The following is a 16,362-nucleotide window of genomic DNA, read 5'->3' as shown; positions in this document are numbered from 1 at the left end:
AAAAAGTCCAGGCTTGGCTTCAGAGAATTGAGAAAATACACCTCCTGAAGTTATCAGGATAATATTGGAAACCAAATGTGAATTATATTAATTTCCCCTAGATAAGTAGACAAAGTATTTTATGTGAGAAAGGTGTCTTTGGTGGAATCCTTTATTAGGTATATATACCTAGATTACCTTTATTTTTCACCCTGAATTTACCCTTACAGTGCTTCTGGAAGTAAACTCACTTATTCTGGAGATGTCAGTTATTCTGAAAAGAATTCCCCCTTTCATATTTCTCCCGTTGTCTAATGCTTTCAATCATTCTTTTATGAGGATTTAGGGGTATGCGGCATCATAGGGCAGTAGAAAGAATCAGAACAGATCTCTACCAGTGTATCTGACCTTCAATAATGAAGCTAGGCTCCTACATGATAAATATTCAGATTGTTGATGATCCTGCACTTCCACTCATTTCTTCTGCTATTTTATAATCCATACCAGACATGAACTGAATCACTACTCAGAATGAAGGCAAGGATCACAACTAGCCCTCTTTAGCAATGTGTTCATGTTTTCCCTGCCACAGCATACAAAGACCCTGTTTACATCAACAAAGTACTTAATTGGGGATGATGCATGGAAATGAAAAAGCTGACTCTCACATAAACTATAGTTTTACTAATATTCTCATTTCATGAATATACCTCATATATCAATTTACACTAGACTGCACAGATTTACTGTCACAATGAAAAAAAATAATTAAACAATCTAGAGTTCAGCAGTGTTAATTGCATTACCACAAAAAGGGTTTTTCTAAGATTCAAATTTTCTTTAAATTGTCTTTCAATTGGTTTAGTTATTTTTCCATACTACAAGTTTCTAAAAAGTAGCACTGGTAACTGCCATTCATACTTGTGATTAATTTTTACATTTGTAACATGTAACAACATTTACCATTGTTCCACTGAAGAAGGAAATGGCAAACCATGCCAGTATCTTTGCCAAGAAATCCCCATGAACAGTATTGAAATGATAAGACATATGACACTGGAAGATGAGCCCTTCGGTATAGAAGGTGTCCAACACACTTCTGGGGAAGAGAGGAGGACAACTCCAAATAGTTCCAGAATGAACAAAGCAGCTGGGCCAAAGCCAAAAGGAAGCTCAGCTTCAAATGTGTCTGGTGATGAAAACAAAGTCCAGTGCTGTAAAAATCAGTACTTCATAGGAACCTGGAATGTAAGAGCTACAAACCAAGGTAAGCTGGATGTAGTCAAACAGGAGATGGAAAGATTAAACATCAACATCTTGGGTGTCAGTGAATTTAAATGGAGAGGAATGGATGAGTTTAATTTGGGTAATTGTTACATATACTAGTGCAGACAAGAATCCCGTAGAAAAATAGAGTATCTCACAAAGTAAGAAAAGGATGAAAATAAGCAGTACTGGGAAATAATTTCCAAAATGACATAATGATATTCAGTTTGAATCCAAGGCAAACCATTCAAAATCATAGTAATACAACTCCAACCAGTAATGCTAAAGAGGCCAAAGTTGATCAGTTCTACAAAGACCTACAATACCTCCTAGAAATAATACCAAAAAAAAGATGTCACATTCATCATAACAAAGTGGAATGTTAAAGAAGGAAATCAAAAAATAATTGATATAACAGACAAATTTGGTTTTGAAGTACAAAATGAAGCAGAACAGAGACTGATAAAGTTTTGTCAAGACAACTCTTTGCTGTTTGTAGCAAACACTTTTTTTCATGGACATCATCAAAGATTCTACAAGCCAGGCTTCAGCCATATGTGAACCAAGAATTATCAGAAGAATAGGTTGGTTTTAAAAAAGGCAGAGAAATGAGAGACCAAATTGCCAACATTCGCTGGCTCTTATGGAGAAATAGAGTTCCAGAAAAACATCTACTTCTGCTTCATTGACTACATTAAAGCCTTTGACTGTGGATCACAACAAAATGTTAAAAGTCCTCAAAGAGATGGGAATATCAGATCATCATACTTGTCTCCTGAGGAAGTTATATGTGAGCAAAGAAACAACAGATGGAACCAAGCATGGAACAACTGATTGGTTTAAGATTGAACAGAGGAGCTTAAATCAGTTAATACTTAAAGAAATTAATGTATTCTATTCACCAGCAGGTCAGATACTACAGATGAACTTTAATACTTTGGCCACATAACAGAAAGATGAGACTCACTGGAAAAGACTCAGATGTTGGGAAAAATTGAAGGCAAAACGAAAAGGGGATAGAAAAGGAGGAGATGGATAGATAGTATCATAGAAGCAATGAACATGAGCTTGGACAGACTTCAAAAGATAGTAGAGGATAGAAGGGCCTGGTGTGCTGTGGTCCATGGGGTCACTAAAAGTTTGGGCATGACTGAATGAATGATTTTACAACAACATGAGTCAGGCACATAGAAAGTTTACTCATAGAATGTTGTATTGATAATGCATTTTTGCTTATTGTTAATGTAGTTTTGCTTCTTTATAGGAAGATCCTTCCCATACATTAATAGGTCCATGTGACCTGCTTAAGTCACATGGAAGACTGAGTTACATGAGTCTAAGTAACACAGAACAGAAACGGATGGAGCAGGAAGGGGCGGACAGGAAGAGGTGGGTCTGGAGCAGAGCTGAGAGGAAGCTAGAGAGCAGAGTTGAGAAAGGCAGTTGACTAGCACGAGTGAGAGACCTTGTTTGTGATCTGTTTAAGGGAGCTGGTTTGTGGGAAGCCTAACAGAGGGAAGGCTTGGGGCTGGTATTGACCTGTGCATTGTTACTGTGTATAGATTTCTTTGTTACTATGATGGATTTGGCTTTCTGGTATCTGAATAAGTGTTTTAGTTCTGTCTTCCATGTGGAGAGTCTGTTGTATTTCACAATTCCGAATTGCACTGGAATATTCATGGCCACCATAGGCGATGTGAATATCATGTTGGCACTACAAATGTTTAAGTGGGAAGTGACTCAAAAGTTCACTGAGTAAAATTTTAAGTTCTTCCTTTTGTGGGGACAAAAAGTTTGAAACTGAGAGAAAAGGAAGTGAGGATTTCATTTTTCCATGGTTTGGTTCTATAAATTTATATAGAGAATGTGAGCAAGATGGCTAAAGCAAGAGGGGAAAATGGAAAGGGAATGAAATGAGAACCCAGGTGCAGCTATTAGAGCATGCCCAGAATGCTAAGAAGCTGTTACAACTCAGTCTCATTCATCTGAAACATTCACCGAAATGTTACCAAATAACTCTGAGCTTCATATTTCTCCACATGGCAAGATGGACTAGGAAAAGAAATGCCAACTAGATATGGCATTTTCTAATGCTTTTTAAGGATTTGCTACATTCCAAGGTCCTTGATAGATTATGTCAAGGATAGAAACCCTCAAGCATCTCTTCAAGTGTGAGTGTCTCTACCAGCTCAGGGAATTGTCTTCAGAGCTTATAGTGCTTTTTAAAAAAGTGTCTTCAAAAGTAGCAAATCTTTATTCCTCAGGAAGGGTGTCTTTGGTTTTTGGAAGTTCCTTTAAAGAAAAGTCTGGAGAACAGAAGGGATGATCAAGCTGAGCCAAAGTGCTTACAGTCAAAAAATGAGGTGTGAATGACTTATAAAGTAGCTTTCAAGGCAATTCTAAAAGAAGTGCTTCCAAAGGGTTTGGAATATTGCAGAATATGTGCATAACCTTCCAAGGTGACTACTTTTAGTGACAGAACTCCTTCAAATGTATGAATTCTAATATGTTGGCTATTAAAAGTCTCATTGTTTTATAGCCAAACCTCACATATACTGCTCTGCAGAAATAAAAAAAAAAAGTCTTCCTTTTCCTCAGTTTACAAAGGGGAATGGAATTATATTGAGGACTCATGTTGTTCTGTTACTACTCAAAAAACTACTGCTATATTTACTAGTATGCTAAAAAGCATAATAATTAAAAGTCATCTTTGTTAAACGAACATATATTTTTGATGATGATGTAACTTTATTAATATCACAGCATTTTCTAATATCTTTACTCCACAAAATTTGGGAAACAATAATCAATGTGTGCCCAGCAACCCAGATATCAAATAACTATCTGTTCTCAAAAAAGAAATAGGTAGAACATTGACTTTTTAAGGCTACTCTAAGATACTAGAATTTATTCAGTAAAATGAGTTCAATATCCGTCATAAAGAGTGAACAACTGGCAGACTTGTGTGAAAAAAATGAAGACCAATATATAAAATCTTGTCTCCAGTTGGCAGTAGTTGTGCTGGCTAGGAAGAAACTCATTATAAATGTTGAATTAAGTTTCTTTCATTTCTTGATTCAACAGTGGTTGGAGTCATGGCAGAAGCTATGATCTAGTCCTAGAGCTCTTAAAATGATAGATAGAGCAAACATGGCAGTTATGAATGAGCCAAGGCACACACAGACAGACTCAGAATAAAAGATGGAGCTTGACAAAGAGAGTTTTTAACACTGTGACACTCTTTGAAAGCAAACATAAGAATAGTCTTATATTTCACAGGGCTATGGTTTTTTAAAAGCACTTCCATGTACCTGTTCTCTGATTTTATTCCAAATCACTCCATGAAGCAGGTAGAGTAGAACAGAAAAGGAAACTATCCAACATTATAATTCCATGACCTGATCTGATCACAAAGCAAGTAGTGTTGATTTTAGAATTAGATTGTCCAACACCAAGCAACTATGACTGCTTCCAACAGCCCACACTAGTTCACTGAAGCTAACTTATAATTTTCTTCCCATCTCATGTCAGAATTTTTTAGTCTTGAATTACACTATTTCAGAGAGACATAGTTTAAGGCATTGTTTAAGATTAGTTATTTTGTTTCTCCAACCAGAGAATGAAATTTGAGTTTCATGTAAAATGTCAGCTGTCACAGTCACTACAAAAAATACAGATTAGTTTTTACAAGTCACCTTTCTCTCAATGATTATAATGATTATGATTTTTTATTAATTTATTAATGAAAGTTGATAAAGGTAGTCTGTCTGACCACATTCTTTTTAGCAGTATAATAAATATTTGCAAATTCCTTACCGATTTGAAAATTGGTAGAGCTCACAAATGTGAATTCTAATCATATTTCTCTCTCTCTCTGTCTTCATCTTTCTCAAATAGCTATTTTAAAATTTTACATTCCACCCTAAATGTATTCAGCAAAAGTACCTTTATGTATAAGCACTTCAGAAATAAAAATAGTTGCTATATTTTAAATTGCCCTTCACGTACAAAAATTATGCTATTGACCAGCCTTCTTTGAGACATGTCCCTTGGGAGATGTGTTGCCTTTCCAGTTCATGTCAGGGACTGTGCCAAGCTATGTTGTTGCTATTGCTACCAATGATACAGATTCATTAGGTGGCTAGTGAGTTTAGAGTTGCAGTCTCTAGCCATGGACGTGAATTTTTATGCATTTTAAGTTACCTGGGCCATCACCCCAATCTCATCAGCAGTAACATATTCCAATCAGCTGAGCTCAAAAGAGCATACTGCACCTTAAGGCATCAGGAGGAGGAGGATTGAGAACTAAGAAGAAACTGAAACCAAGGTTAATAGAGAAACAGTATGATAGACTGGCAACAAAAAAAATTAGTAAAGAAATACGGGAAGCACAGTAGAGAAACATCCAATAATAACATCAAAAGACATCCTGAGGCAAAATGTGGAAGGAAAGTTTCGTTTTCATGTCCTCAGGGAATAGACTCTCTACCGTATGACTTGTCAATTCTAAATGAATAAACAATATGTTCAAAGAACTAGATGATACTTAAAATGCAATTAAAGACCCAACTCATACATAATATTTTATACTAAAATGGAAATGTCTGGGGAAACAAAAAGGAAACAATAAATTTACAAGAATGAGAAAGCTGAGCACGAGCTTTAGTGTCTTGCAATGTTTTCTGGAAAGAAATTGCGGAATAGCCTGGGAACTGGCTAACTTTCTCAGCTATATACAGGAAACTCCCAGATCCAAATTTCACATTTTGGGCCCACCTGGAATGGTCCTGTTTTACACTGAATGTTATAAAGATTATTTAATGTGCACAGTTGCTTTCTTTGGCTATTTGTAAAGAAAATTTGTGGTTCGTCATTGACTGGTCCAGGGTTCAGGTTAGAGAAGAGTAAACATGATAGTGACAAGTAAAGAAAAAAAAATCTAAAAAAAATATGTTATAGGCCTGCTAGTCTATTCATTCAAGCGTAGCTGATTATTTGTGAGGACAAGACATTGATCTAAGTATATATCATCTCCTAGTCCTCTTTTATCACTACACTGAAGGAAAAGATAGTAACCTTCTCCCTCCTTTCCTTCTTTCCCAGTCCCCACCTCTCCCCCTGAAATTTTAACTCACTGCTCATGGTCTATGCCTGGTACTCTCCAGACTAAACTACCTCTGTGGACTCAGTTAGAATTTCCCATGAAGACCACCCAGAAACTTCAGATGTTCTGAAGTCTGTCTGTTTTATTCACTGTACAATATAAGGTGTTGTCTTTGACCTTCAAAGGCCTACAGAATTCAGGCACTGGTTACCTTGAAAATTCCTTCCTTCTTTGCACCTCACAGCTGCAAAGATCTTCAGAGGCCCTACTTGTTAATGAGATCCAGACTGGATGTCTGAACAACTGGAGTGTTTTTCTCCCACAGAGGAAACCTCAATTTGGAAACATCCTTTAATTGAACTGTAGCGTAACAGATCCCCACATTTAGAGTTGATATTAAGAGTCACAAGATATTAGAACTTCATACAAATTAGTATGCACTCAATAAAAATAAAAATATTGCAATAGATCTAATAGATTCTAAATGATGCACCTAAATAACTGTGTGGGGAAAGACCCACCCCCAGCCAATATTGACAAGATAAACCTGATAATATAATGTTATTTTTAGCCTGAGCATCCTCTGAGTTTTAATCCTTTATGTTCAATTTCCTATTGGGCATCCTATCAGGGTGTCCTAACACTTAAAATTCATCATGTCTAAACCAAATTCTTCTTTTTCCATACCAAAAGCTGCTCTCGCCCCTGGCTTCGATTTAGTAATTTATATCACCACAATTATTAAGCTCAAAAACTTGATATTATCTTTGTTCTTTCTCCTTTTCCTCCACATTCAATAAGCTGTCAAGTACTATCAAGTCTACCTTTGAAATGCTTCTTTTATTTACCTCCTTTCCACTCCCAGTGCCACCCATCATAGCTCATATTCTACTTACCCATAGCTTGGGTTCTAGCCTACCATCATGTAAGCTCCAGGGCCATGTATTATCATCGTAAATTTGAATCTCTCTTTACTCTTTACTATTATCTGATTTTATTCCAAATCACTCCATGAAGCAGGTAGTACTTCACAGTGCTCTTAGTTTTTGTTTGTTTTTGGATTGTTTTCCTGCTTTGGGAGCAAAGGAAACTAACATATGGTGACATTTGGATGGGAGAGGATGCTTCAGAGATTGAAATCTTTTGAGGAGCTAAAATCAGTATTTTGTTGACATTGCTTATTACCTCTCTGTGGATTTCCCACTTTGTTTTTATTGGTTTCTTTAAAAACTTGGAATCTTATTCCTTCACTCCAGTGATATCACAGTGATTTGCACACAGTACTCAGTAAACATTTGTTGAACTGAAAATTGATTTTCCTGCTTCTAGTTTATCTAATCTCCCACATATCCTTTATATAGCCAGATCTGAAAATCTGCATCAGTCAGGTATACATGGGGTCATTTCCTGCCTCTGATACATACTGATTGTGTGAATCCAAGCAGACAGGCCTCTAAGTCTATAAGTTGCAGTTGCTGGTTTTTATTGGTGCAGGGATCTTCCACAGCAACAATCTATTTACCCAAAGACCTGATAGTACTATTATACTGCTTTCACTGACTGTAATCCCTTCCTCTGGAAACAGGACAAGCCTGCCTCCTCTTCTGATCATACATTTTAGTGATGAATTTTTTAGACCACTTCCCCCCCAACAAGTCATGGTTAATATTCTGATGCATATGTACATGCATATTGCCCTCTAGATGTCCTGTAATGGTTCTTTGACATTATTTTGTTCCATAATTCAAAACCAAATAAGATCTCCAGGAACACATTAGTACAAACATGAGCTTTTGTGCCTGGGAATAGCTTGGGATTACTGAAAGTTCTGTGTGCAATTTCCCATAATGCAATCTAAACAATTCTTCTCTACCTATTCAAAGCTCGACCCATCTAATTGTCCATCTATGTTAGCTCAATCCTTGGATCTTGTCCAATTGCTGATTATAACTTGGGCAATAAACATAGCTTGTTTCTTTGGCTTTTCCTGTGTGGTTTGCTAGGACCAACTCTTTCAAGATATTACTGAGGAACCCTTGTAGTATTCCATGGTTTAATATGATCAGCTAATCCAGAGCTAGGATTTGGGGCTGAACATGTGTTTTCATTACTACAGGGAACTCCTAAGATGAGGAAACTTCTTCCATTACAGCAGGCTGGTACCTTCTCTGAAATGTAGTTTTACACAATGTTAGGTGACTTGTCCAGAGTCACACAGATAGTGGGTGTTAGAGGTTGGATCAGCAAAATATTTACAGACAGGAGCATCTGAAGGACCTCACCATCTATAAGAAATTACTTTTCATTTGGACTCTTCCTGGTACATTCTCTGACATGGATACAAATCGTTGTTGAATATACATATTTTATTCTTCTGCTAATAGCAATAATTAGAACATTATTGTGCAAAGTAATCTTTTTGCTTACATATATCAAGGAATCTTATGTACTCTTAAGGTTCATGGGAGATTTCCTGTCTTGAAGCTGCATTTTACCCTATCAAGTCAAATATTTTTTGTAATCAATAAACAAATGGAGATCTTTATTCCCTATTGTAGAAAACTTTGAAAGTCTGCTTGTTAACCTCATAGGATAAGGGAGAGGAGTGGATGAAGGGAAAAGAAAGGGAAAAGAGAGGAGGGGGAGGTAGAGAAAGAAGAGAAGGAAGAGGGGGGAAATTGTTCTGAAGATTGTTTCTGAACATTTTTTGGTCATTTTTTAAAAAATAGCATTGTCCATACACATAGGAACAAGGTATACACTAAATAAATGTTTATTCATTAATTGAAACTGTAGTCAGTGATTTACTTCACTGGAAACAAGTGTGGACATCAAAGTGAAGTAATACTGTTTTTAATCTGAATAACAAACACTATATTTTTCTAATTCATGAATTAACCAAAGTAGGAAGGAAAAAGTATTTTAAAAATTCATTCCCTTCTTTTCAAGGAATAATTCGCCTTACTTAAATGGAAGAACATAAAAGGGGAAGAAATAAAAAATCTGTGACAACCAAATATTTAATGGGGAAAGATCATTTGTAGAAATCAAAAACTATTAGAACTATGATAGAAATTATAAATTAGCAAAATCTAATTGGAAATTCTTTATTTCATTTCTTATGCAGCAGTACTAATTATTAACAGAGTTGACAGTTAAATAAAATGAATAAAAACTGCTTCGAATTTAAATGGAATATAACTTTGGTCAATAAAAAAACCCCAAGAGACTGTGTTATTAATTTATTTCTTACATATATGTTGAGATATTTCAAGAAAAGTAATAGGGAAGAACAAACAACTTATTACTGTCACATACCCTAAAGAGTAATGACAGCTCACAAGAACTGGGTATCTCTCGTGTTAACCCTATTATTGTCTTGCAAAGTGTCTCATCTGCAGCAGGTGTTCAATAAGTGTATTGACTGTGATTTTTATCACTGAATCTCCTATAATTCTATGAAGATTGGTTTTATGCAGAGCTAGTTTAAGTTTTCTACAATAATCGTTTTTAGTGTTAATCATTTAAATACAAAAAAATGGGACTTTTTTCACAATTAGGATTATTTTTAAATTTAACACATTTTTCATCAACTAGAGCCTAGCTCAGTTCCTGACATATAGCAGGCACTTCTTAAATGTTTGTTAAATGATCCTCCCCATCTTCCCCCCGAAACTTATTGCAAAGTCATTGTTACTCATACCTTCTTTCTTTCATAGTTTTCTCGAGATACCTGTTTTGACTCAGAGGTATTTTGTTTTGTTTTCCTGACTGGAAGGAATTTTTCTGTCAGTTAACAAGGAGTAATGGGAGATTTCTACTCCCCCTAAAATAAGAAGGTCTCCATGTTACTGAAACATAAAATAATGTGATTTTTGTCATCATGCATATGGACAGGAAAGAACATTTGTCGGTTGTGTAGTAGATTTTTCTGTTTTCCTACAGCAGAAGGCCTCCAGCTTCACTTTGTAATTAACCAACATAAGAACATATGGCTCAACAGAGGAAAAACCTGAAGACAGAGCTGTGAGCAAGGCTGGAGTGAAGGAATAAGATTCCAAGTTTTTAAAGAAACAAATAAAAACAAAGTGGGAAATCCACAGAGAGGTAATCAGCAATGTCAACAAAATACTGATTTTAGCTCCTCGAAAGATTTCAATCTCCGAAGCATCCTCTCCCATCCAAATGTCACCATATGTTAGTTTCCTTTGCTCCCAAAGTAGGAAAACAATCCAAAAACAAACAAAAACTAAGATGGTCAAAGGAAGAAGATAAATAATGACTAAAAATATTTTTTCATAGTAATATTCTACTTGTTGGTTTCCAAAGTTTATCTCACAATCCATGTTAAACCCCTTGGTACACAGCAACCCTGTGTCATTTGCTGCATTTTGTTTCTCAGTGAAGGCTAAAATTGGAATACAAATTCCCAATCCACTGATCCAAAGAATGAAAACTGCCTTTAGATGTCTCTTCTGATGATTCAGGTTTAGAGTCTCACTTGAGGGATGGACAATTTGGTAGAGCTTATGACGGTAAAGCATAGCAAAATGTAACGTGAACCAGATAGCAAGCTCAGTGGTCAGAGTCTCTGTGAATCGGAGAATTTTGCAGCTGACTGAGTCCAACACACCACCAGAGGAATAAAAAATTTTCATGACATTCACAACCAAGTTTTTCAGGAGGTGAACAAATATAAGACTGAAAATAAGCAGGAAGGATGGCTGTAAAGGTCCACTGATACATCTCCTTGTAGAAAAAAATAAGCAAGTATTCCCCACAAGGCTCACAAAAATGAGAATCGCACAAGTGATGATCTCCAGCATGTCTGCCAATGGTTCCATTGTCTCTGGTCAATTTATTGTCCCTGACTGAATCCTTTCGAGTTTTTTTTAAGACTTGAAAAAAATAGCAATATTGCAAAAACAAACAAACAAAAAACCCTATGCTCTTATAGCATCTCCCTAACAGACCAAATATAACATAATTCTGTTGCTCTGAGGATATGGCTGAAAACAGATCTCACTAAGTGCTTTCCAAAAGGACTGTAGCTTATCATCTCAAGGGAACATTCCTATTATGAGAAAGCACTAGGTATCATCACTTAATTAAAAGTCATGGGAATATATTAATAGCATTGTAACATGCACAACGTCCTGTTAAGAATGAAGACAGGAACAGAAATTTATTGCCTAGAGATTCTACAGATTCTACCTATTTTGAAGCCATATGAATGCTGACCGTAGAGTCAATAGTAATTCTCTCCACCCATGGTTCTGGGAAAAAGAATGAAAGATAAATCACATTTGTACACTACATTACAGTTTACACAGCATTTTTCTTACAACATTCCTGTTATATAGGTATGACAAATATTATTATCCCCATTTTACAATGAAGAAACTGAGGTTCAAAGAAGTTAAATGACTTGCCCAAGGTTATACAACTAACACATCTCAGTCAGGATCCAAACCCAGATGTCTTTTGACTCTTGAATTGAGTATTTCTTCCACTATGTCATTCCACCTGCCCTAAAATTTAAGAAGTATACAAAACAAATCAACCCTAGGGCATTATCAATAATTTTAAAAATAGCAATGATTTGCTGGTCCATCTCAGCTGAATAATTTTAAAAATTTCTGTTTTCCCCAATGGAAAAAAAAATACCACTTGTCAGAACTACTTTATCTTATATAATTTTCTGCTCAGCCTATGATAAGCAACAAATAATATGACAAGTGAAAAGCACTTCAAAAAATAAGTGTTATACAAATATACCAACTATTGTATCTGACTCTCGAACCTGCCAATTGGACAATTATCTTGTTTGATAAGTTTCATTGATAGTTGAAAGGAGCCAATGAAAGACTTTTTATTCTAGGTAGTTTTAGAGGGTGTGGAGCTGAACTGGGAAATTGTACTACATTTTATTGTTCAGTGATTTTAGTTCTAGTTTCATGACTTGTGATAGCCAAAGATAGCAAGATTGATAAAGAAAATGGATAAAGGTTGGAAGTAAGGACATAAACATACTCCAAAATAATTCCCTACATAAGTTTAACAGATATAAATCAATTATCATAACAACAAAAGCACTTGACATACTTTTCAGGAGAAAAGGAAGGACAACCAAAGGTAACTCTGATTCAGAATACATATTCATCTGTAAAATATTATAGCAATTGGGAGGAAAAACAAAGCAAAAAAATAAACTCAACTAGGATAATAAGGAGAACTGGCTGACTGGGAAAATAATTTCATCAAATATCTCTGATATGGGTCTATCATCAAAATGTACAAGCAAATAACTTATAAGACCAAAAGCCATTCCCCAATAGATAAGTAATCAAAGGATAAGCTCAAACTGAACTAAAAAGAACAAAGTATTAACAGTCTCATGAAAGATTGTTACAAATCACTAATAATTAGAAAAAGCTGCAAATAAAAAGAACCTTGCACCTTTTGCTCAGAAAACTGGCATAGATGAAAACATATGTAAACAGTTATGTTGAAGGGGCTGCAGAAAGATAGATATATAATAAACTACTGGTGGAGTTGTAAATTGTTCCAACCATTCTGAAAATGAATTTGGAATTATAATTTAAAAATGACTAAAATGGCCAAACCTTTTGCCCCCCAAGTCTCACTGCTGAACACAGTGCACAGTGAAATTAAAACCAGAAATGCCCTACATACAGCAACATATTCATAGCAGTATTTTTTGTGATTAAAAAAATGGTGAAAAAATGTCCATTATTTGAGGAATGGACAAAACAAAACCCTATTGTGATAAATATATTGGAATATTATTGAATTTTAAGAAACAAAAAAATCTATAATTAAGATAAACATGGAAAAATCTATCTGAACTGATTCAAAGTGAAGCAAGCAGAACCAGGAAGACAATTTACACACGTTACAACAGTGTCACTGGAAAAACAATCAGAAACAAAACCAATGAAATTGAATGATGTATAATTAAAATGATCAAGTTTGTTCCCAGAGAAGAGATGACAAAATGTATCTCCCTTATTTCTTTGGGGGCAGTCAGGTGGCATAGTGGAGTCAGGAAGATTTATCTTCCTGAGTTCATTAGCCAATTACTAGCTGTATGAACCTGGGTAAGTCACTTAACTCTGTTTGCCTCAATTACTTCATCTGTAAAATGAGGTAGAGAAAGAAATGGCAAATGACTCCAGTGTCTTTTAGGGCAGTGTAGGTGGCTCAGCGGATAGAGTGCTGGCCTTGGAATCAGAAAAAACCTAAGTTCAAATCCAGCCTCTGACACATAGCAACTGTGACCCTGTTTGTTTCTTCATCTCTATCCCTTTGCCAAGAAAATCCCAAACAGGTTCAGAGTTCGACATGACTGAACAATAGCCTTTCTTTATAGATAAGGGGGCACTTAGAAGGCATGAAACATTGCAGATACTATTAGATGTGTTGGTTAGTTTTTTACCCTTTTTCTTTGATGACCCCCTGTGTAGGGAAAAAGGAGAAATATAAAAATAAAAAAAATATGAAAAACATTTTTCTTTTGTTTTATAAAATCTCATGGAGAAGATTATGGAAAATTATAAGCAATAAGTATTGTCTTCAAAAAGCAGAGAAAAGTTGTAGAGGGTGATAACATTTTTTTTTTTCTTGTTCATGATTTTTTTTTATTTTTTTTATTTTTTTTTAATGTTTAACAATCACTGCCATACAATTGAGATTTTATCCCCCCCACCCCCCACTACCCCCCTCCCTCCCCACGACTGCATACAATTCTGTATAGATTCTACATATACTTTCCTATTGAGTATATTTTCACTATAGTCATGCTATGTAGTCAGACTAAAATAAATGAAAGAAATCGTATAACAAATCAGAACATGATACACAAACACATACACATACATAAACATGATCTGCTACATTTTGTGAGTGACTTCCATATTTCTTTCTCTGAGTGTGGAAGACATTTTGCCTTGAGAACCACCTTTGGGATTTTTTTTTTTATAAGAAGTTTTTGTGTTATTACAAAAATCCAAGTCTACCAGAAAAAACTCTCACACACTGTGGTCGTTGCTGTGCACAAGGTTCTCCTGGTTCTGCTCCTTTCACTCAGCATCAGGTCATATAAGTCCTTCCAGGCCTCCCTGAAGTCCTCTTGTTCATCATTTCTTATGGCACAATAGTACTCCATTACATTCATATACCATAATTTATTCAGCCATTCCCCAATTGATGGACATCCCCTTGACCTCCAGTTTTTGGCAACTACATAGAGTGCTGCTATAAATATTTTTGTACATGTGGGACCCTTTCCCATTTCCATGATCTCTTGGGGATATAGTCCTAGTAGCGATATTGCTGGGTCAAAGGGTATGCACATTTTTGTAGCCCTTTGGGTAACATTTTTTAAAATCATGCCAAGAGACTCAATTAAGCACAGTCATTCCAAAAGGTGATATGCTTAAACAGTAGAAAATGGAAGGAGGATAGCAAACAGAAGAAAAACAGAAAAGGTTTACAAAGATTGCTATAACAAACTTTTTTCTTCACCAACATAGGCAGTACAAATGACCACATCTAAATTCTTTAACATTAAAATCCAGTATGTGCTCATGGGGAAGTTAGTGATGGCACCAAAGTGAAAAAAAAGACAGAAAAAGGACCTGGATTATGTCAAGGGCACATAGAATAAATCCAAGTTTTACACAACACAATTGTGAGGCCAGTGAGGGATCAATTCATGATACATCGCAAGGAGGGAAATATATAAAATACATGTAAAAAATCTTGGATTTTATTACTAATAACCTTGTTAGACAATATTTTGATCCAAAAATGAAGCAAAAAAAAAAAGAGACGTTCACCAAAAAGTGTTTACCACTGTGATAGAGGAGGTCTAGGACAGAGTTCAAGTTGAAAGATTTCCTATGATGGTGAAGATACCTTTAGATACTTCTTTTGTGGAAGACAATGCATTGGTTGAATCAAGCCCTGGAGCACTGGTAAACTTCCTAGAAGACTGACCTGACCACCCACCCCAAAAATCCAAGTAGATAAATACTCTTTCAGATGGTGATTTAGGGTAGCAACCTGAAGAAATCAGTTATCAGTACAAAAATCTGGGACAAAAAAATACATATGGAAAATGAGTTGGACCCAGAATTAAAAGAGAAGAATAGAGAAGGCTAGATTGACTCGAGGAAAATACAAAAGTCCTTTAATGAATTCATTCTTTCTCTAGAAACAAAATGCTATGTTTGATATTCTATTAGGAAGAAGTTAGATGGCTCAGTGGTTAGAGGCCTGACCTGGAAACAGGAAGAGTTAAGTTTAAATCTGACCTCAGACACTGTGTGACTTTGGGCCAGTTACCTAACCTCTGCCCTAATCCTTTGGAGAAGGAAACGACTCCAGTGTCTTTGGCAAGACAGTATTGATGTGCTTTGGTTCGTGTAGTCACAGAGTTGGACATGACTAAATGACTGGATAGAGACAACAGTGTTGTATAGCTACAAGTCAAGGAACCTTACAGTCTCAGAAGAAATAAAAATGAGTATCACATGGAAGACAATGAAAAGGCACCTGCTGGATGTGAGTAGCCTGCAATATATAAGAAACAAGGAACATCAAAGAACTGGAATAAAAAACTGGAATAAACAGAAAAATGTGAGAGTAAAAAAGATGAGCTTGTCATATGGTTGGAATTAGTGATAGCAGATGGACAGGCTGAGTGCTCTATTGGCATCCTTGGGACACCAAAGAGGGCAAAAAAGGCTCCCAGTACATTGACTGGATTTTTAAGGCACAGGCAAGAGTCACACAAGATAGACAGGAATAAATGAATTATATCTACATTACTGGAGAGAATATCCAAATTAATAAGATCACAGGTGCTTTTTAAAATAAGCAATTAAAAGTCAAATAGTTATGATAACAAAAAGGGTAAAAAAATACAAGGAATAGTAAAAAAAACTTCAGTCTGGAAACTTTAAAAATAAAGAAATTAGACACAAGAG

At 35.6% G+C, this 16,362-nt stretch overlaps 2 protein-coding genes across 6 annotated transcripts in view; both read right to left on the bottom strand.

Annotated features, from left to right (window-relative positions):
* Nucleotides 1-16,362, bottom strand: part of SNCAIP (synuclein alpha interacting protein) — a 229,901-nt gene that overhangs the window by 129,295 nt on the left and 84,244 nt on the right. The window lies entirely within an intron of this gene.
* LOC140496852 (uncharacterized) lies at nt 9,480-14,056 on the bottom strand. Its single transcript, XM_072597159.1, has one exon. The coding sequence runs from the start codon at nt 11,191-11,193 to the stop codon at nt 10,231-10,233; it is 963 nt and encodes a 320-aa protein (XP_072453260.1). The 5' UTR covers nt 11,194-14,056; the 3' UTR covers nt 9,480-10,230.

The sequence above is a fragment of the Notamacropus eugenii genome, chromosome 3, assembly GCF_028372415.1.
Source record: "Notamacropus eugenii isolate mMacEug1 chromosome 3, mMacEug1.pri_v2, whole genome shotgun sequence".
Classification (NCBI taxonomy): domain Eukaryota; kingdom Metazoa; phylum Chordata; class Mammalia; order Diprotodontia; family Macropodidae; genus Notamacropus; species Notamacropus eugenii.
The sequence above is the reverse complement of the archived record's forward strand: the minus strand, read 5'-3'. Positions and strand labels throughout refer to the sequence as shown.

Bases quoted from the DNA above. Each gene is read 5' to 3' on its own strand.
- LOC140496852 (XM_072597159.1), bottom strand. From the start codon at position 11,193: ATGGAACCATTGGCAGACATGCTGGAGATCATCACTTGTGCGATTCTC.